Consider the following 22,439-nt stretch of genomic DNA (forward strand, 5'->3'; position numbering starts at 1 on the left):
TTTGTTAATTTGGATTAGATTAGATTAGATTACATTACAGTGTGGAAACAGGCCCTTCAGCCCAACAAGTCCACACCGACCCACTGAAGCGCAACCCACCCATACCCCTACATTTACCCCTTACCTAACACTACGGACAATTTGGCATGGCCAATTCACCTAACCTGCACATCTTTGGACTGTGGGAGGAAACCGGAGCACCCGGAAGAAACCCACGCAGACACGGGGAGGACGTGCAAACTCCACACAGACAGTTGCCCAAGGTGGGAATCAAACCCGGGTCCCTGGCGCTGTGAGGCAGCGGTGCTAACCACTGTGCCACCGTGCCGCCCAAAATGGCATACTGTTATCCCTCAGGTGACTGTCTGTGTGGAGTTTGCACATTCTCCCTGCATGGGTTTCCTCCAGGTGCTCCAGTCTCCTCCCACAGTCCAAAAATGTACAGGTTGGTTGAATCGGCCATGCTAAATTGCCCATAGTGTTCAGGGATATGTAGGTTAGGTACATTAGTTACTGGAAATGTAGAGTATTAGGATAAGGGTTGGGGTGGGATACTCTTCGGAGGGTTGGTGTGGATTTGTTGGGCCAAATGGTCTGTTTCCTCACTGGAGGATTCTATGGTTCTGTGAGAAACCAGGAGACTGAAAGAGAAAATCAATGGCAACTGGCTGAAATTCTGACAAATAGCACAACAGAGGTCTCCATGCATTAGATAGTTCCTCCCAACAAGATATGCAACACAAAGGAATATATAGATGGCAAGATAATGATGTAAAATAGGATTAGATACGTACCGTGTATGCTCAAGTAATGATCGATCGCCTGTGAAATGTTTGCACACTGCCAAAGGTAACTGCTCAATTTGTTGTATCTGTGCATGCCAAAGAGTGATGGGAAGGGTACCACTTCACTGAAACCTGCTGTGTTCTTGTCAAACCTGCCCTCTGGTCCCAAGGTCCCAAGAATGAACAATAGATACTCAGCTCAGTTCCAACTGAAAGGCATTGTGATTGAAAACCAGACAGATAATTGATCAGCACCTCGAGAATTCAAGACGTTATGAAATAAATCTTTAAAGATTGGAGAAAGCTTGCTACACAGTACAGGCATATGCCAAAAAAAAAAATCAATGCACAAATCAAGGAAAGCCAAGTCTATGACAATTGGAAGACCAAGTTGCAAACAAAAAAAACATTGAAAATCACCAGAGTGAACTTGAGAATTATTGGAATCTTTGCACTGAAACAAACAAGAGAATTAAGCATTGTGTTTTTGAAAGCCAATTCTGGATAGTGTAACAGGCTCATGAAGAGAAGTAGTTTTTTACTGTATGAAAGATCCGTTCTCTCAGTGTTTTCCAGCAGAGCTTATCACATTTCAGCATTATAATCACACAACAACAAAAAACTGGATGCAGATGAGCATGTATTGGGAATGTGAACTTTGACATGCAAGTTAGCTAAATGGTGAGTAAAGTTAGAGAGAAAACAGCATTGGTGAACAAAAGTGGCCGTAAAGAATACATTCAGCACGGTGATGTTTCATATATCTAACAGGACAAAATCTTCATCAGCTGCGTCGTTCAAAAGATAAACCCTCCCAAAGAAGCAACCTCCAGGAATTTATCCATATTCACAATAAACAATTGAGAGATAAAAATGTCTTGAAAACGTAGCTGAGGAAAGATTGCTTTTTGCAATCAGGATTGAAGAAAACCTCTTCATATCGGCGACACATTCAGATCCCATATTGTCGATGACACTGTTGCAATTAGATGCCATAGAATTGATACTGCAGTGATTCATAGTGGTCTAGCCAGCCTTGTTCAATCACTCACTATCCCTCCAAGTAAGGCCATCAAGGACAAAAATGAAAGTGGAATGACTGGATGATTGGAGGAGAGAAAACATTCAAAGAGAGGCAGCACGCTAGCTTTGCATCAGTAATTCTGTTTGACTAGATTGTAGAAGCCTAGGATAAAGCCAAAATGGAGATTTAACAAAATTATTCAAGGAACTTTCAACAGCCAATCCAGTTGATTGGGCAAAATGTTAATTGATTGAATGATATTGTTGATGATGATACGAATGCTGATGAACTTAATGTTATAGTTGATAATCCATGTGATGATGCCATTCAAAACACATGATTTGGAGATGCCGGTGTTGGACTGGGGTGTACAAAGTTAAAAATCACACAACACCAGGTTATAGTCCAACAGGTTTAATTGGAAGCACATTAGCTTTCGGAGCGTCACTCCTTCATCAGGTGATGCTCCGAAAGCTAGTGTGCTTCCAATTAAACCTGTTGGACTATAACCTGGTGTTGTGTGATTTTTAACTTCATTCAAAACATAGATTCTGTTGAGTTACTTGGTTCTGAAGAAAAAGAGCAAAGTGGGTTTTATGGATTAAAAAAAACTCATTCAGTACATGTTCTGCTGCTAAATAATACTGTTTCTCAACTGTGGAGAAAAATGACTAAAATGGTGTAATTGTATAAATAGGTTTTGTTTTTGATGAAATTTGATGACATTTAGCTCATTCAGTGTACAGAAATTAAGGTCTGTTTTCAATGGAGATTATTATGTATAAATACAAATTCAGTAAATTACTTACAGAACCTGATTTAATTTGATTTATTATTGTCATATACTTAATTACAGAGAAATTCTGCAGTACAGACAGATCATACCATATAAAGTGCATTACATTAATAGAAAAGAGTAAAGAATACAATGTTATGGCTGAAGAGAAAGGTCTTTTGTGCTATCTTTGGAGATGGAAATGGTGGGAACAGCCTCTGACATAGCAGCTTCAAAGGGAGGTGGTGGAAGAGGTTTGAAATTATTTTAAATTTATGAAATGTAGGCAGTGCTGGCCAGGCCAGCATTTATTCCCATACCTAATTGCCCAGTCAATTTGCTGTGGGTCTGGAGTCACATGTAGGCCAGACCATAATGGCGGCCATCTTCTCAAAAGGATATTAGTGAAACAGATGCATTTTTTCAACAAACATCAATGATCATTGTCATCATTAGATTCCAAATTTAAAAAAAAACTGAATCCAGACTGTACCATCTGACGCGGTGAGATTCAAACTCAGGTTCATGTAACATTACCAGGGCTCCGGATTAATAGTTTAATGATAATCCCATGAGGCTATCACTCGTAAAGTTGTTAGTTGTGCATTACTCTCTGACTAAAATTTAGTCTTAGAAACTAAACTTTTACTTGGGTGTACATGGCGTATTAATTCAAAACAAAGCAAAAGCTCAGTGTTTTCATGCTGGATCAGTGAGTTTGCCCTTACAATAGCTGGACAGGAAAGGTTAAGGTTTGATCTGAACTCAGCTTGGCCTGTCCTTTCGTGATTGCAATGAAAACTGGCAACAGAGGTGAAGATTTTACAGGTTGTTTTTGCTGGTCCATTATCCAGTGATTTGCAAGATTGCATGTATGTGCACATTAGAACAGGATTAGTCTCTGATGCTCTGACAAATTACATAGTTTTCATGTCGTGGTTCTCACTTGAATAATGGGCACTGAAACAAATATCTGTGGAAGGGCAGATTGTGAAGGCATACTGACTTCAAGAGGGAGGTGGGAAAAAATATCCAGGTGTAAAATTTGTCATTTCTATTTTAGGGTACAGCTGGGCATCCTGGACGGGATGGGAATCCTGGACCAGAAGGTCAAAAGGTAACAGTAAGAGTATTATTGATGCTAAATACACTTGTTAAATTGTTAATAACATGAATTTTGCTGTTATCAGTGAAGCAAGTATACTTAACTGTAACATTGAAGAAATCCTTATTAAATGATCTAGAGATCTTTAATGAGAGTGATGAATTTCCCCTGTCTGTGTGGATTGGATTGTAACATCAAGTTCCAGTGAGTTCATCAAGTTATCATAACAGTCATTTGCGTTCAGGATTTTAAAAAATTCTAATAGGAAACCAAATAAGAAATGAAAGATGTTAATAATCAACTCATTTGAGAAAAATAATGGCATGGAGCAAAATAAAAACTGAGACAGTGTGAACATAGAAGCTGAAATATCATGAACTTCTTTAAAAAATGCTAAAACCATTTAATTTTGAAACATCAGTTGTTAATCAAAGTAGAAAAAAAATATCAATCAGCTCACACACTCAGAAACCCGGGTACAAAAGTTCATAACTAGAGCACATCCAACCATATCCTTGGAGATTGCTGTGTGGATTGAGCAAGTAATAGGAGCTGCGCAACTGACCTCAGAATAGCCAGTTAGGTCCTGAGAGCACTGCCGGAGATGTAGCTAGGCACTTGAATTTCACCCTTTGTGGCCTGAATTTCCACTTCTAAGTCGCAAATAAAATGATAGGAAAATGCCTGTCTCTGCAAACCTGACTCTGGAGAAAGTGTTCCGAACACTTGGATTTTCGATCGGGGCAGGTATTAATTGGAGCTAGGCGCCCAACGGTTTGTATCAGTTTAAAAGTAGTTTCAGTTTTAGGATATGACAGCAGGGAATGCAACTGGGTAAGAAGTGCATTCCTTTTTAAATACTGTTGAGGAAATGTCAGACGTTATGTGGCAGAGTTATAGAATCATAGAGTCATAGAGATGTACAGCACAGAAACAGACCCTTTGGTCCAACTCATCCATGCCAACCAGATATCCCAACCCAATCTAGTCCCACCTGCCTGCACCTGGCCCATATCCCTCCAAGACCTTCATATTCATATACCAATCCAGATGCCTTTTAACTGTTGCAGTTGTCCTAGCCTCCACCGCTTCCTCTGGCAGCTTATTCCATACATGTACCACCCTCTGAGTGAAAAAGTTGCCCCTTAGGCCTCTTTTATATCTTTCCTCTCTCACCCTAAATCTATGCCCTCTAGTCTGGACTCCCCGACCCCAGGGAAAAGACTTTGTCTATTTACCCTATCTGTGCCCCTCATGATTTTATAAACCTCTATAAGGTCACTCCTCAGCCTCCGACGCTCCAGGGAAAACAGCCCCAGCCTGCTCAGCCTCTCCCTGTAGCTCAAATCCTCCAACTCTGGCAACATCGTTGTAAATCTTTTCTGAACCCTTTCAAGTTTCACAACATCTTTCCGATAGGAAGGAGACCAGAATTGCATGCAATATTCCAACAGTGACCTAACCAATGTCCTGTACAGCCTCAACATGACCTCCCAACTCCTGTACTCAATACTCTGACCAATAAAGGAAAGTATACCAAACGCCTTCTTCACTATCCTATCTACCTGTGACTCCACTTTCATGGAACTATAAACCTGCACTCCAAGGTCTGTTTGTTCAGCAACATTCCGTAGGACCTTACCATTAAGTGTATAAGTCCTGCTAAGATTTGCTTTCCAAAAATGCAGCACCTCACATTTATCTGAATTAAACTCCATCTGCCACTCCTCAGTCCATTGGCCCATCTGCTCAAGATCCTGTTGTAATCTGAGGTAACCCTCTTCGCTGTCCACTACACCTCCAATTTTGGTGTCATCAGCAAACTTACTAACTGTACCTCTTATGCTCACATCTAAATCATTTATATAAATGATGAAGTAGAGGACCCAGCACCGATCCTTGTGGCACTCCACTGGTCACAGGCGTCCAGTCTGAAAAACAACCCTTTGTCTTCTACCTTTGAGCTAGTTCTGTATCCAAATGGTGAGTTCTCCCTGTATTCCAACCTTGCTCACCAGTCTCCCATGGGGAACCTTGTCGAACACCTTACTGAAGTCCGTATGGATCACATCTACTGCACTGCCCTCATCAATCCTCTTTATTACTTCTTCAAAAAACTCAATCAAGCTTGTGAGACATGATTTCCCAACACATAAAGCCATGTTGATTATCCCTAATAAGTCCTTGCCTTTCCAAATACATATATATCCTGTCCCTCAGATTCCCTCCAACACTTGCCCACCACTGACGTCAGGCTCACTGGTCTATAGTTCCCTGGCTAGTCCTTACCACCCTTCTTTAAGAGTGGCACCACGTTAGCCAACCTCCAGTCTTCCGGCACCTCACCTGTGACTATTAATGATACAAATATCTCAGTAAGAGGCCCAGCAATCATTTCTCTAGCTTACCACAGAGGTCTATGGGTATACCTGATCAGTTCCTGGGGATTTATCCACATTTATGTGTTTCAAGATATCCAGCACTTCCTCATATGTAATATGGACATTTTGCAAGGTGTCACTATCTATTTCCCTACATTCTATATCTTCCATGTCCTTTTCCACAGTAAATACTGAAGCAGTTGATGGGTGGAGGGGAGGCAAGCTGACTGCGCTATCCTCTCAAAATGTTTCTGGAATTATACAGGAGAAAGTGAGGACTGCAGATTGCCGGAGATCAGAGCTGAAAATGTGTTGCTAGAAAAGCGCAGCAGATCAAGCAGCATCAAAGGAACAGGAGAATCGACGTTTCGGGCATGAAGGAAGAAGGGCTCATGCCCGAAACATCGAGTCTCCTGTTCCTTGGATGCTGCCTGACCTGATGCGTTTTTCCAGCAACACATTTTCAGCTCTGGAATTATACAGCCCATACCCACTGCTCCTTTGTCCTAGACAGATAACATTTAGAGCAATGACAAATGGGTCAAACCTGTTGGAGTAATGCTCATTATTTTTATTCTCCGCAAATACATTTTTACATTTATATTTTCATTACAGGGAGATGCTGGAATACCAGGTCGAATGGGAGAAACTGGGCCTCCTGGTCTACCTGTGAGTATTTGCTCCGTAACAATAGAATCACTTGTATGAATAATTTGTTTCTTTTACTTGTATTGATTTCTAATTGCCAGACTGTTTGAATGGTCTCACCTGAGTCAGGAAGTCATGGGTTTAAATCCCAGCATGGACTCTAAGCAAAAATCTATGTTATTAGTCAAGTGCAGTTCTGAAGTTATTCTTATTATGATGATTTGTTAAGCTGGTGTATAATTTCCTACTTCCATGATTCAGGAGGGCATTAAAATATGTTGAAGAGTAAGAGATGGTTCTCCAAGTGAATATTTTAAGCAATATCTTTCCCCATAAGTGATCATTAACCACTCGCTATTGCTGTTTGTGATATTTTGCAGTGTATAACTTAGCTTTTAACTCAAAAATTGATAGCAACATTTCCAAAATAGTTTATTGAAGCATTCTGAGAGACATAATCAAGTGTAAGTTGCTCTTCATAAAAATTTGAAAAAAGAAGTATAATTACAATCAGTGACGACAGTTGTGAACACATGCAATGCATTCATGGACACAGTGATTTCAAGTGTTTTTTTAAGCATGCATATCAGCAGTAGAAAATTCAGCCTGATCTAATTGCAACCTCAAATGCACATTACTATCTATTCCTGATGAACTTTCTATTCTTTCAAGTCACCTTGTTTGCAGGAAATTCAAATGCCATTTTCTGCATGCTTCTATTCCCTGTAAAAATATATGCCGCAATAAATTTTTTCGTAAAATCAGTCATTAACCTTGGCAGGTTAATAACTGTTCACAGTGCTAATTTGATCATTAAATGAACCAGCAATGGCCAGTAATTAAACCTGTGAAAAAGTAATCATTTAATTTTTTAAGGGATTACATGGCTCTCCAGGACAGAAAGGACACATTGGACAAAAGGTTGGTTTTTACATTTCAAATATATGAAAAATACAGTTAAAGGTTGCTAGATGCCAAACTCTCATGGATGTGTTCTGTTTTTAAACACATAACATCCAGAAATTACCCATAGGTCAGACAGCATCAGTAGAGGAAGGGACATGAACATTTTCTGTTATGCAACAAGATGTTATCGATCTGAAATATTAATTATATTTTCCTGTCTCCATAGATTCTGCCTGACCTGCCTTTCAACGTTTCTTTTTATCATTCTAGATTTCTAAACTCTGCAATATGTAATGTTTTTGGAACAGAGCTTTGAGGCTCTGGCTATAATAAGATAAAACAATTGAATAAAGTTCCTAGATCTACAGAGCAGGTACACCATGTTAAAAAAAAGACACAAGTTAAGGCTTTGTTTGTGAGTCGAAAATCTATTGATGAGTATTTGGTGAGGTATGTTTTCCCAGGTCATTAGTTCACCTTTTCCATTCAAAAAAAATCACATGAGCTGCTGCATGTATCCAACTTTTCCTGTGTTTATTTTAATTAAGTTCAGACTTCCTGTATTAATTAGAAACAATGAATTCAGAATGCAATACCTTGTGTTAAGTTGAATTTCAATGTATCGCTTGATTGTGGGATGATCAGTGAAAAAGACAGCATACTTCCAGATTCCGAGAGCAATGTTTGGACAGACAATGATCAGAATGGTATTGATACAGACTGGGAGGTTGTAATGAAGACGTGGATGATGGCAGAGTAAAGTGAGAGGTCAAACATAGAGTCATAGAGTTTGGGAGAAGATTTGTAGCTTGGGTGCTCATTGTTGTGGTTCTGTTCGCCGAGCTGGGAATTTGTCTTGCAAACGTTTCGTCCCCTGTCTAGGTGACATCCTCAGTGCTTGGGAGCCTCCTGTGAAGCGCTTCTGTGATGTTTCCTCCGGCATTTATAGTGGCCTGTCTCTGCCGCTTCCGGTTATCAGTTCCAGCTGTCCGCTGTAGTGGCCGGTATATTGGGTCCAGGTCGATGGGTTTGTTGATAGAGTCTGTGGATAAGTGCCATGCCTCTAGGAATTCCCTGGCTGTTCTCTGTTTGGCTTGCCCTATAATGGTAGTGTTGTCCCAGTCGAATTCATGTTGCTTGTCATCTGCGTGTGTGGCTACTAAGAATAGCTGGTCGTGTCGTTTCGTGAGTCATAGAGTCATAGAGATGTACAGCATGGAAATAAATCCTTTGGTCAAACCCATCCACGCTGACCTAAATTAATCTAGTCCTATTTCCACTATTTGGCCTATATCCCTCTCAACCCTTCCTATTCATATACCCAACCTGATGCCTTTTAAATGCTGTAATTGTTCCAGAGGGATATAGACCATGCACAGACAGACCCACAGCAATGTGGTTGACTCTCAACTACCCTCTGGGCAATTAGTGATGTGCAATAAATGCTGGTCTAGCCAGTGAGACCCTCAACCCGTGAACAAATAAAAGATGGGAGTGGTTTAGAATGGTATTATGATTGGCACAGACTTGGTGGGCGGAAGGGCCTGTTCCTGTGCCGTACTGTTCAATGATCTCTATTCTAAGTGTAATAAAGACAGTATTAGAAAAGGATACTTAGTTAGAAACAGACACTTTAAAATAAAAAGGCATAGTTGGAGGAAATAAGCATGCAAAATGCATATTCAGTCATAAAGTAGTGAAGTTAATATAAAAAATCAATGGGCTGCAGAAAGATGAGCAAGAAGCCCAATGAAGGACTTATGCCCAAAACATCGATTCTCCTGCTCCTTGGATACTGCCTGACCTGCTGTGCTTTTCTAGTAACACACGTTTTGATCCTGAGGTGATAGGTGACTGAACTAGGAGGTCAAAGCGAGACTTGTGCAGAAACAGATCAAAGTAACTCTCTTCCCTCTTGCTTCACTTTACATGTATTTCTCTTTCAGTTTGTATCACTCCCTAATTTCTTCAAAATTTCTTTTCGTTCTTTCCTTGATGCTACGAGCTTTGTTTCTTAATTTGCTCATTCTTTCGCCACCCCCCGCCCCAACACCTATTTCATTTTCTTCTGCTGATTTCCTGGCTTTCATCTGCTTCTACCTTTCTACCTTATTTAACGTTTTCTCCCTTGTGTAGTTTTCCCTTTGTTTTTGTTTACTTTTCTGTTTTACATTTAGTTCACAAAGTTCTGTTAGTTATAAATCTTGCCCCTTTTCCATTTAATTAGCTTTCGTCTTCATTTAATTTCCCTTCTCCTTCATTTGGTTTCTGTTCTATTTTCTTCATGTTGTGTTGTCTTCCCTTCTATTTCATTTTTTCTCTCCTCATAACTTACTCTCCCGGGTACTGTTTGTGTTCTTCATATATTTTCCCAGTGTATTGTAAAACTCTCCATCATGTGTATAATGTGCATTGCTCCTGTTGCAGGGTGATTTAGGTATGATGGGAGAAATGGGACCTCCTGGAATCCCAGGAGAACCTGTGAGTATAGCTTCTATCATTGCGTTTGTCTTTCACACAAACATTTGGATGTGCACAGAGCTATAATGTGATTGACCTTTTAAAGTTTTGCACCACTTTATTCAGACAATTTTCTGCACTTCCAATCCAAAGGCTTTAGTTTAATGTTCCCCTGCAGTTGGGTTAAAGGACAGTTCAGCATCTTAGATATATCTGTCACCTCCGTACCATCCCCTGCCCCCACTGAAATTTACCAAAGATAGACTGACCTGCCTGCTAGCTGATACTTTTAAAAAGGCAACAAATGGAATTAAAGTAGTGGCAGGATAGGGCAATTTCAGTAGTCAACCCAGTTGGTTTCTTTGCAGGCCTATTGGTGGGGAGGGTCCCTCTTCACTGGTCTCCAGGGCCATTATGAATCCTCAAGTCATGCCATTCAGTATGATGAAATCAAAACATCAACGCAAACTTTGTTCTGACATCTGAGCTGCATTTCACATTTCATTTGGGTGTTCTGAATTTGTACTGAAGCATGGATTGTAATCTGATATGATTGCATGTATTGTAGCTAGTGTTATAGATCACATTGTGAACACCATCATATATTTGCTGTCACACTGTGGTTTACAACAGTGTCCAACTCTTATCAGTTCATTTATATTTAATGTAAATAAAAGTAGGTTAAAAGCCAAAACACTTAATTCATGATACAGGTCAAAAGGAAAAAGGTGAATAAAGTCAAGTGCTAGTTTGGGTGACACCAACTTTGGGTTTTAAAATCCTTTAGGTGATTACATTTCAAAATTGTGGGAGTCAACTGGACCAGTCACATAGTACTAAAGTAAAAAAATCACACAACACCAGGTTATAGTCTAACAGGCAGTCCGACTTTGTAATTTTTAACCTTGTATACCCCAGTCCAACTAAAGTAAGTTTGAAACAAACTGCTCACCCATTCACTCCAACAACTTCAGGCACAATTTGGGAATGCATTGGAGACTCTCAAATTACCAGGTCTGATGGAGAACATGCTCCTATTTTCCTGGTTGAATCCTTGATAAAATTTATGAAATTAAGCAATGCCTTAATAAAATTGGCCCACAGTACCCACTGCAGCCACAATTCAAAGGATACATTGCAGACAGTTGCCAAGGCTTTTTCAATAGCACTTCTCAAAACAACCATTATTAATTTCAATATTTATCAACAATGCAACTGATAAGGTTATAAAGTGTTTTCTGATGTCCTGTATATCTTGGTGTTTTTATTCTTAAGGGTGATCCAGGAACCCCAGGACAAAGGGGACCACAAGGACACCAAGGCCTTCCTGTAAGTAATGTAGCACTGGCATTACCTCTAATGGTTTTTGCTTTTGTTCAAATTGCGCAAAAGTGATGTTAGGCTGTCATTAATCTTGCACAACAATAAGTAATGCTTGAAAAACTGAATTATGTGTTCCATTGAAAGTAAGTGAAGCCATGGTCCTGCATGACTCAAGTTGTTAAATGCATAGTTGGAACTGAGCTACAAGATCAGATCTCACGGTTAGCTAGTGCCTTGTCTGAGATCTGCTGAGGAAGGGCACTTGGTTTAAGAAGTGTTTTTACTAAGGGAGAAGGAGCAGGCAAAGTAAGATGCTATTCACTCGTCCAAGCTGGATAGCTCACATAAAAGTGAACAGGCTCAGGCTTGCCTGTGATGACTACAAAATACAATGCTCTTCCAGCACCTTCTAAATGCTCTGGAACATGAACAGCTCCTGTAGGATATAGCATGAGTTCTCAGTTTCAGGAATGAGATACAAAAATTAACCAGGACGTGATACTATTAGTCTTGCTTTAAGTATTATTTTAACTCTCAAATGAGCCAGCTTTAGTCTAAAGCATTTGCATTTATCATATTGTTATCCATCATAAATATTTATGTCAAAACCAAGAAATTCAATCCTTTTGAGATGGTGGCATGCAGACTGAGTGATTGCATTACTTGTGTAAACTCTGATTGTTTTATAATCCCAAGAATCATCAATTCACAATCTAGGAAACCAAAGGATCAAGATGGAACATTTTATCAATCCAATTCAAAATAAATAAATTTGAAGAATCTCATAGATCCATTATTACAGTTTTGAACACAATGTTATTTTATTCATCCACTTAACTTCTTTTCATTCTGTCATTGTTCCATGATGACACTGGACCTAGTAATAATTTCATTGATACCTTTAAGTTAAATGTAACAAAGGTCAGTCCATGGTTGCTTTAGTTAGCATACTCTTAATGACAATGAGAATTCAAATTGATATTATAAGCGACTAAATTGGTCTTTAATTTATTGCTATGAAAATGATCCAAGTTCAACGAAGCTAGTTTCTTAGTAATTCTAAATTGTGGAAAGCTATTGGGTTTTTTAATATTCCAACTGAACATGCAAAACATCTCCAAAAGATATTTGATTAGTGTCTGGGTTCCCAGATATGTGTACCTATTTCGTAGTGAACATCAAAATCATCTCATTCTCAGTTTAACAACATGAACTCAGTTAAAATAAATGTTTTAATGCAAAGGGCTGGTAAAGCATTGAATCTGCTGCAACAAGATATGTTCCATTTATATATTACCTATTATCCTCTCCAAACAGACTTTGGGTTTTACACATAGAAAGTGAGGACTGCAGATGCTGGAGATCAGAGTTGAAGAGTGTGGTGCTGGAAACACACAGCAGGTCAGGTAGCATCCGAGGAGCAGGAGAATCGATGTTTTGAGCATAAGGTCTTCATCAGGAAATACCGATTCTCCTCCTGACCGGCTATGTTTTTCCTGCATCGCACTCTTCGACATTGGGCTTTACAGCCAATGAAACAGTTTTGAAGTTTAGTCACTGCTATTATGTAGACCAACAAGACCCCCAATTCAATTCACACACAAGATTCCACAAACAACAGTGTGATAAGTGATAATTATCTTTGATGTGTTAGTTAAGAGAGAAATGTTGTCTTTTTTTCTTCTAATCTTCACATTATACTATGATGTCTTTCACTTCCACCTAAATAGACAGATATGCAGAATTTGATGTGCCCTAAGGAATGGGCTGGCAGAAATAGGTGAGGGAAGCTGAGACCTATTGTCCATCAACATCCTGACACTGAAATTCTGTCAGCAATGACGAAGAGAGATAACAGGCTTCCTTCCAAGAAGCCAATTGAGGCCTTTAAGTAACTGATTAAGGGACACTTTAGGGCTTTTCTCTTGCCCCCACTGGTATTTATCCATGGTGGTGAAGAGTGAGTAGGTGCATCCACCATCACATGAGGAGAAAACCCAAGTAAAGCCAAGTGAACTCTCTGCTGACTTAAGTGGGGAATCATTCTGAGGGGTATGTGCTCCTCAGAAGGCTCCACCTCCTTTCAGAACCATGGGCTATTCCCATGGAAACATCCCAACTTCCCTTCACTAACCAACCATCTCAACTAATCCCTCCCCTGCCACTAATGCCCAGCATCTCGAGGACCACCTGACTAGGTAACCAACTTACCTTCTTCCGAGAGTGGGAAGACATTGTCCAGGAGGATTTGAAGGTCGCTTAAAGGATTGGGAGCTCCAACAACAGATTATTGCTACAAAATCTGGACGTTGCTGCCTGAAAATTTACCTCACACATCCCCGCCCATTGACAGGACTGCTGCTACCCTGGACAATCACACTTTGTATCTTATTTGAAATAAGGTACATTTAACAATACAGCACTCATTGGCTAAATTGTGTACTGAAGTCAATGCAAATGTGCTTTGAGCCCAAATCCTTCTGTCTCAGACCCAAGGATAGCATTGTTAAAGTTAACAGGAGTTAGATAAATACATGATATATTAGCGTGGCAAAGGACAGCAAAGTTTAGTGACACAAACCTGATGGACCAAATCTATCTCCAATTCTGACCGTATATCGAAAATTCTAAGGTAATTGGACATGCTGTAATTAATGATGCAGATATCCAGTAATTGGTACTATAACACAGGATGATTAATTACAGTGAGTGACTCACTGTGTTCTGGAAGATGTGTAACTCCACTGTGTCAGTTGCCCCTCAGTGAAATTATGTTGACTCTGCACGCAGCTCACTTCTTTCCAAGGGCAATTTTCTGTCTTTGTTAGTGTTCAATCTGTCCTTAAATACTATAACTCACTGATTAGTGTGGCCAACTGTAAATAACTCTCAATTCTCTGGTTTAAGCTAACTGTAATAATTTGTGATTGTTCCAAGAGTAAATTGCTTCTGGTTTAGAAAGGACTCACGAGGTGAATTAGAAGTTTCCCTGCAAAATAACTTTGATTAAAAAAAAAAGTATTCAAAAGGTTCCCTTGTGGTAAAGAGTCTACATTGTAGCAAGGTTTTAGAAAGCCTCAAACGATATCTGAAGCCATCATCAACAGTTCTGAAGGCTGAAAATGCACAAGATTGAACATAAGGGGGAAGGGAACCTTAAACTGAGACATAGCTCCACTGACGGGTGATAAAGAGACTGAGCATAGAATCCTTATTTAAGAAAACAGATTCCAAATCCTGCAGAAATGGTCAGTGGCAACTTGAAGTGTGACTCACCAAGCGATATTGTCTGTTACTTATTCATGCAGTACAATTGAAAGGATGGTATGTCATGATGTCAGCTTTCTAAGCTCTGAAAGACCTTAATCTCATCTGTTTTGAATAGAAGCTTCCAAGACCCACCTAAGGGCTGTGGAAGGCCTTTGGGAGGTACGAATTACAAATTACATTTTGGTCAGAGTTAAAGCCTTGTTACTGGCCTAAAACAGATGGAGTGTTAAGATCAGGCAGCATTCTTTCAATTTCATTTATCGGACTCAGCTATCACTTTTCCCAAGATTTATCCAGCTAAGTGAATATTAGGAGTCTTCTTTACAATGCACATATTGTCGCTGTGATGACCTTAATACAATACTTTTCACAGGGCAGCAGTGGAGAACAAGGACCCATTGGACCCCCTGGTTTGCCAGGCCCTCCTGTAAGTAAAGCCAGCAGATTCATTAAATAAAGTTTCTAAGACTTGTCACATTGGTTTTTATGATCACCAAAACTATGTTTTTTTTGGCAGATTTATGCCAAGGAATTGATAGAAAATTGCTTGCAAAATGTTTCCACTTCCCTTTTATATCTGTGACTTTCTGGATCTCCAACAAATGTGATGGGAGGTCATTGAAATTTCAAATACACATTTGTGAGGGACCTCTTCAAGATTTTGTTTTGCTTTAAAGTTTAGAAAAACATCAAAGAATACTCCTACAGCATGACTGGGAGAGGGCTCTAGCTCAGCAAAAATCTAAGTAACTTTTGATTGAGTGTCACCAGACCTTTTGGTCATTTAGTTGAAAAGATGAGAAATAACTCACTTTTATCGAGCACCTTTCACAGTCCCCCAGAATGCTTAGCTATTGAAGCACTTTTGAAAAGTAGCCATTGTTGTATTCTGGCAAATATGGTCACCAGTTTGCATATAAATAGAAGGTGATTAACTCCTATTCATTATACTTGTTTTGTGGAACGTGAACATAACTGGCAAGGCTGGCATTGTTACCCATCACTAATTGACCTTGAGAAGGTGGTAGTGAGGTTGTGTCACTGTCATCCTTGTCGGTGCATCTATAGTGCAGGAGGGAAAAAATTCTGATATCTTAACCCAGATGGACTCAGGCAACTGGAATATAATTCTTTGTTAGGACATTGTATGGCTTGGAAGGTAATTTGGAGGTGATCACTTGCTTTACACAATTTGGTTAGCCGATAAAACTTAGCTGGAATACCAGGAAATCTTGTAATCTTTTGTTTAACTTGTTCAGTAGATCTATTACGATTCAATGGTTCAATTGATTGATTGATTGATTGTACTGAGATACAGTGAAATATAATGTTTTGCATGCTCTACGGGCAGATCGTACCAAACAAAGTACATCAGAGCAACAGAACAGAGTGCAGAATACAGTGTTGCCGCCACAGAGAGGGTGCAGAGAGAGAGAGAGATCAGAATTAACATTTGAGAGGTTCATTCAAAAGTCTGATGACAGTGAGGAAGAAGCTGTTCTTGAATCTGTTCATATGTGTATTCAAACTTATATATCTTCTGCTGATGGAAGAGGGAAGAAGAGAGTTTCATCAGGCTGGGAGGGGCCTTTGATTATGTTGTTTGGTTTCCTGAGGCAGCAGGAAATATTGATCCAGTGGATGGAAGGCTTTTTTTGTGTGATCGACTAGGCTGTAATTTCTTGCAGACTTTGGAAGAGCTGTTTTCATACCATGCTGTGATACATCCAGATAGAATGCTTTCTAAGGTTGATCTGTAAAGCTTGATGATTGTTTGTGATCATGCTAAATTTCTTTAACCTCCTGTGGAATTAGAACATTATTGTGCTTTCTTGACTGCTGTGTGGACGTGGGTGGACCAGGGATAGATTATTGGTGATCATCACACCCAGGAACTTGACAGTCTCCACCACCTCCACCTCAGCACTATTGATACAGGCAGGGGGTGTGACCTCCACACAGCTTCCTTAAGTCAATGACCATCTCTTTCATTTTGTGGATATTAATGGAGAGATTATTGTCCTTACACCATGCCATTAAGCACTCAATCTCTTGCTCGTATTCTGTCTTGTGGTTGTTCGAGATCCAACCTACAACAGTGATGTTGTCAGCAAATCTGTAGAGGGAGTGGTGGCGGAATTTGGCTACACCTATGTCTCGGATTTGAGAGATGACTTAGTTTTGAATTATGATGTTGAAGGTGGAGCTGTAGCTAGGAGCCTGACATTGGTATCCTTGTTATCCAGATGTTCAACGATGAGTGCAGGACCAGGGAGATGGTGTCTGCTGTGGACCTGTTGTGCCAGTAGGTGAATATCAAAGGAAATTTGGTAGGCTAGAGTTAATACCAGCCATGAGTAACCATTTAGCATTTCATAATTATGGAGGTCAGAGCCACCAGGCCGTAGTCATTGAGGCACGCTGCATGATTTTTCTATGGCACTGGGATAATGGTCTTCTAGTGAGGACTTCAGATCATAGTGAAGAAAGGTTAAAGATGTTTTTGAATACTCCCGCAAGCTGGTCTACAAAGGAGCTGAGTGCATGGCCAAGGATTCCATTCGGACCTGTAGCTTTTTGGGGGTTCACTCTGAAGTAGGCCGATCTAATGTCTCTGGCGGTGACCTTGGGTACAAGAGCATCCGAGGCTGTTGGGGTAGGTGACATTGTTTCAATGACCTTCTGTTTGAAGCAAGAGTAAAATGAGCTTTTCGGGCAAGGATGTAGTGTTGCCCACAATTCTGTTTGCCTTTACCTTGCAATCTATTATACCATGTCAGCCTTGCCACAAACGATAAGTGTCCGTCTGGTTGGTCTGGCTCTCAAGCTTAGTTTGATATTGTCTCTTGCCATCTCTCATGGTTTTACTAAGCTCATATTTGGATTTTCTATATAAGTCAGGGTTGCCTGCCTCAGACGTGGACTTCAGTAGGAAGTAGATCTGCCAGTTCATCTATAGTTTCCAGTTAGGAAACATTTGGATTAACATCTTCAGCACATTGCCTTTTACACGCTTGCTAATGAAGTCTGTGACGGTGATGGCATACCTGTTTAGGGTGGCTGCAGTCTTCTCGAATATGGACCAGTCCACTGACTCTAAGCAGTTCCATAGAAGCCCTTGTGTTGCCTCAGAGAAACATTACACGACTTTTTGTAATGGGTCCTCATGTTTCAATTTGTGCTTAAAGCTGGAAGGAGGAGCACAGTGTTATAATCTGATTTTCTAAAATGCAGATGGAGGGGATGGAGTGGTAGGCATCTTCAGTTCCTTCGCAATGGTCAAGGTTGTTTGGTCATCTGGTAGAACAGGAGATGTGTTAATGGTATCTTGAGAATGTTCTGGTTGATGTTAGCGGCTACGATGAACAAAGCCTCGAGGTATTCCATCTCAAGACTGTTGTAGCATTGTATACTTCGTCAAGTGCACTCTTCAATTCTGCATGTGGTGGGATATAGACTGCTGTCCAAATAGTGGAGGTGAACTTGTGCAGCAGGTAGTAGGGACAGCACTTTACTGTAAGATATTCTAGGTCCAGAGAGTAGTCAATCACCAGGCTTTCCATGTCTGAGCACCAGGAGGCAGACCCCACTGACCCTTGCCTGACCTAATGGTCTATTTGGTGATCTGAGAAACCCTCAGATTGTAAGGCATTCAGGTATAGCAGGAGTGAACCATCTCTCTATAGGACGGAGTACACAGCAGACCCTCAATTCCCTTTGGTTGGCGAGTCTAGCTTTAAGGTCATCCATTATGTTCTGAGTGGCTTGGAGATTTGCCAGGAGTGTCCTGAGGAGGGGGTCTTGAAACTCTGAAGTTTAAGTCTCACCCGAAGTCCAGCATGTCTCCTATATTTCCTGGGTAGATGGCTGCTCCTGGTTGGTCTCAGGCATCGGGGCAGGAGGTCTGCTGCTCCGAGAGGTAGTGAGTGTTCCTGATAGGGCCCTGGGCACCTGTCACTAACTTGAGAGCACCCGGGAGTGTTTTGTGGATGATCTGATTAGGACTTGGTTCTGGGTTTCCATGAGGTTGGGGAGATCGGGCATGTTATAGGCCGGAAGGCCTCTGGGCCTATGGTTCTACTGTCAGCAAGACAAGTAGATGCCTCTGATGGGATCCCGGGCACTAATCTCATTTGCGAATGCTCCGGGGGGTCTTGCAGTCGATCTTGACAGGCTTACTCTATCTTGCATCACTATGGGGTCAGGTTTTGATACTGGACTGGTTGGGCCTTGGTTCTAGGTTTCTAAGAGGAGGTCAGGCTTGTGGAAATCTGGTAGGCCCTTACTTCCCCTGGGCTTGTGGTTCCAACATTGGTAGTTGAGCTTTGTTGATTGTAGAATCTTTAAACCTGAAAGTAGATTGAAGAGAAAATTGTTAGAAGAGCAGAACGATGATGATATATAAGAATAAGATCTGATATAGACAAGTTTGCAAAATTTTCCCTCGCTCCGGCGCCATCTTGAATACAGCTGAGATCGCAGACAGGACCTTAGTTTAGCTTGGTATCTGAAAGACAGCACTTCCAATAGTTCAGAACTTCTTCAGTTTAGTACTGGAGAGGCAGTCTAGATTGGGTACTCATGTATTTGGAGTGGGACACAAATTCAGAACTGTGTGACCCAAAGTAGTGATGCTGCCACTGAAATTGTGAATGTTACAGCTGAAGTTGACCCAATTCTTAGACAAACAGCTTATAATGTGATGAGCTGATGGTGGTGTAGTGGTAATGTCGCAGAACTAGTTATCTTGTAGGCAGAAGCAAGGCTCTGGAGGTATGAGTCCAAATCGCACTACAGCTGGTGCAATTTAAATTTAGCAAATATATCTGAAAAGACCTTCAAAACTCATTTGGTTGATGCCTTAAAGGAAGGAAATCTACAGTCATCATCTAATTTGGCCTAAATGTGGCTCTGAAATGACCTTGCAATTGATTCAGTTCAAGGTCAGTTGACAATGGGCAACATTGACACCTTGCCAGTGACACCAACACCCCACAAAAAGTGAATAAGTTACGAGATTCCTAAAGTAATTCCATGCTCTCACACCAATTTCAAATTCTTGTACACCCACACTTCCCTGGGATCAACGCACCATTCTGTAGACCCATGATTGAGACCCGTACTGATCTTCATAGTTCCTGTGACTCAGCTGGAACAATCCATTGGGAACAATCCATGATTTAGTTAATCACCTCAAGCATGACTTGAAAGAGGAGGAAACAAGAAATATTCACAGCAGAGCTAGAGCAAACAAAATTCTCCAGGCTATCCATTTTATATTATAATTGGGTCCCCCTTGCACTGACAAATTAAAGGATGAATCATTACACTTGGGTCCCATCCTTCTTGCCTTTAATTTCCTGAGGACCTCTTGGCAGGTGGGAAATGTGCAGGGGCAGCCACGTGAAAGAGATGTCATCATTTTAAGTGTTTTGTGCTGCAGAACTGCACTGAGCATTCGTCTGATACTCCTACAGCTGATCTCACACACCAGAGCATGACTCCACAGAGATTTTCATCCTTTGGTCTGCATTCGTTTAGTATTGTAAAATGTGACAGCTTGACCCAACAATTTGTAACAGAGATTGCCAGGAATGAAAAGAAAGTATGCCACCCATTGTGCCTCCAAACAATACATAGTAGCATAGAGACAGAAATAGATTGATCACTGCCTCCAAGATCTTATATTTCCAGTATGCCACCTTTAAGGAATGTGGGTTAGACATCATAGTTACTTTGACCCTGTCCCTGATACACATTCTGTGCAACTGCAGTTTCTATTTTAATTAACAACAGAGACTCATTCATTTTTCCAACTAATTGGTATTTTCTAATCAACAGGGGTCAAAGGGTGACTTTGGTCGCCCTGGACTCCAGGGTCCTCTTGGTTTTCCTGGAGGAAGAGGAGACAAGGTAAGTTAATTGTAAAAAGTGGAAGAATAAATGGTGCAATCTGTGTATCATATGTATCATCAATGTTAAGGCAAATAAGAGTAAATAGACTGTATTTAGTCAAAGAGAAGTAAATGTTAATTTTATTAACGTTAATCGCCTTCATGGTTTAATTCAATTAAATGGAAAGGGACAGAACAGACAAGTTGTGATGTGGTGAATGTCTGTCAAATTTTAATGAGACAAAGTTGTCACAATGTCTGTAATTTCATCTCCACATTAGAAAGAGCATTAAAGCATTATAGCACGGATTGATTGTCATACTCCTGATGCTAGGAAATGCAGAATCAGAAAGCAACACAAGAAGTGGGGAGAATGAGTGATTTGATAGGAATATTTAAACTTATGAAGGAATGGGGCACAGCAGAAAATAAAAATGTAGCTTAATGTTTCCTTCAAAAGGAAAAAATAAATCAAATTAAGTTTGTGATGTAAAACTGAGAACAGGTGAAACCTTTTGAATTCTGGATTGGACTGTCAGGGTTAGTTAATAAAACAGAATCCAAATCAGCTTTGACAGAGATTTTGGGTTGATAAGACCGTAAGGCCATAAGACATAGGAGCAGAAATTAGACCATTCAGCCCATCTGCTCAATCATTCAATCATGGCTGATAGGTTTCTCAACTCCATTCTCCAGCTTTCTCCTTGTTACCTTTGATCCCCTTGACAATCAAGAACTTATCTATTTCCGTTTTAAATATACTGAATGTCCACAGCCTTCTGTAGCAATGGATTCCATAGGTTCACCATTCTCTGGCTGAAGAAGTTTCTCCTTATGCTCTCTTTGGGGTTCGAGTACTATTCTTGTGGAGGGTGAACGTGTATACAGAGGCGAAAAGCTGAGCTATTTCTGAACTGAAATTAACATGTGGATAAATAATTCTCAGAAAGGATGTTAGTGAGCTGAAAGGCTGTCAATATAACCCCTTTAATTAAAAAAACCCAACTATTTATTAATCTTTCACCCACTAAAAATACTGGTGTATACTTCTCAAGGATGCTAACCTTGAAGTGAAGTTGTAAAATGGTGGAAGGCGGTGCAACAGCTCAGTTTTAGCAGTCATCTCGGCTATTTCTATGATGCAACTGTACTCGGATTGCTTGCATGGATGTTGGATTTATCTCCTTCTGTACAATTTGGTTTTTTGCATGGCCAGAAAGCAGTGCAGAAATGATGTATTTTCTAATTGACTGGAATGCATTCAACTTGAAAAAGCTTTGAAGTGCAGCAGAAATGAATGCAGTCTGTGAGAGCACTTTGCTCACTGCTGACCCTTCACAAAATGATATGATTTAAAAGGGCAAGTAAGATGCAGCTTGCAGCTTATCTAATAGTAAAGTAGGAAATTGTTCAGTGAGCTGGAATTTAATTTAGATAAATGTGAAATGTTGGTAAGGCAAATCAGGGCAGGACAGGCAGTTAATGGTAGGCCACAGGGGAGTGTTACTGAACAAAGAGACCAAGGGGTGAAGTCACAGGTAGACAGAATGGTGAAGAAGAAGTTTGACATGCTTGTCTTTATTGGTCAGAACGTTAAGTAGAGGAGATGGGATATCATACTGAGACAACTTTTAGAATACTGAGTACAATTCTGGTGTCCCTTCTTTGGAAGGATTTTGTTAGACTTGAGAGAGTGCAGAAAAGATTTGCAAGGCTGTTGCTGGGACTGGAGGATTTGAGCTATAGGGAGAGGTTGAATAGGCTGAGGCTTGTTTCCCTGAAGTATCAGAGGCTCAGGGGTGAGCTTACTGAGCTTTATAAAATCATGCAGGACATGTACAGGGTGAACAGCCAAGGTCTTTTTCCTA

At 40.4% G+C, this 22,439-nt stretch overlaps 1 protein-coding gene across 1 annotated transcript in view; it reads left to right on the plus strand.

Moving 5' to 3' along the window:
* Positions 1–22,439, plus strand: part of col9a1c (collagen, type IX, alpha 1c) — a 144,079-nt gene that overhangs the window by 98,510 nt on the left and 23,130 nt on the right. The window contains exons 24-30 of the mRNA XM_087985856.1: positions 3,648–3,701; positions 6,686–6,739; positions 7,595–7,639; positions 10,052–10,105; positions 11,360–11,413; positions 15,051–15,104; positions 20,519–20,590. Coding sequence (XP_087841982.1) covers positions 3,648–3,701; positions 6,686–6,739; positions 7,595–7,639; positions 10,052–10,105; positions 11,360–11,413; positions 15,051–15,104; positions 20,519–20,590 — 387 coding nt within the window. The remainder of the gene's footprint in view (positions 1–3,647; positions 3,702–6,685; positions 6,740–7,594; positions 7,640–10,051; positions 10,106–11,359; positions 11,414–15,050; positions 15,105–20,518; positions 20,591–22,439) is intronic.

Source organism: Chiloscyllium plagiosum, unplaced genomic scaffold (genome assembly GCF_037043375.1).
Source record: "Chiloscyllium plagiosum isolate Xiang-an unplaced genomic scaffold, Cpla_swu_hap1 HiC_scaffold_4, whole genome shotgun sequence".
NCBI lineage: Eukaryota > Metazoa > Chordata > Chondrichthyes > Orectolobiformes > Hemiscylliidae > Chiloscyllium > Chiloscyllium plagiosum.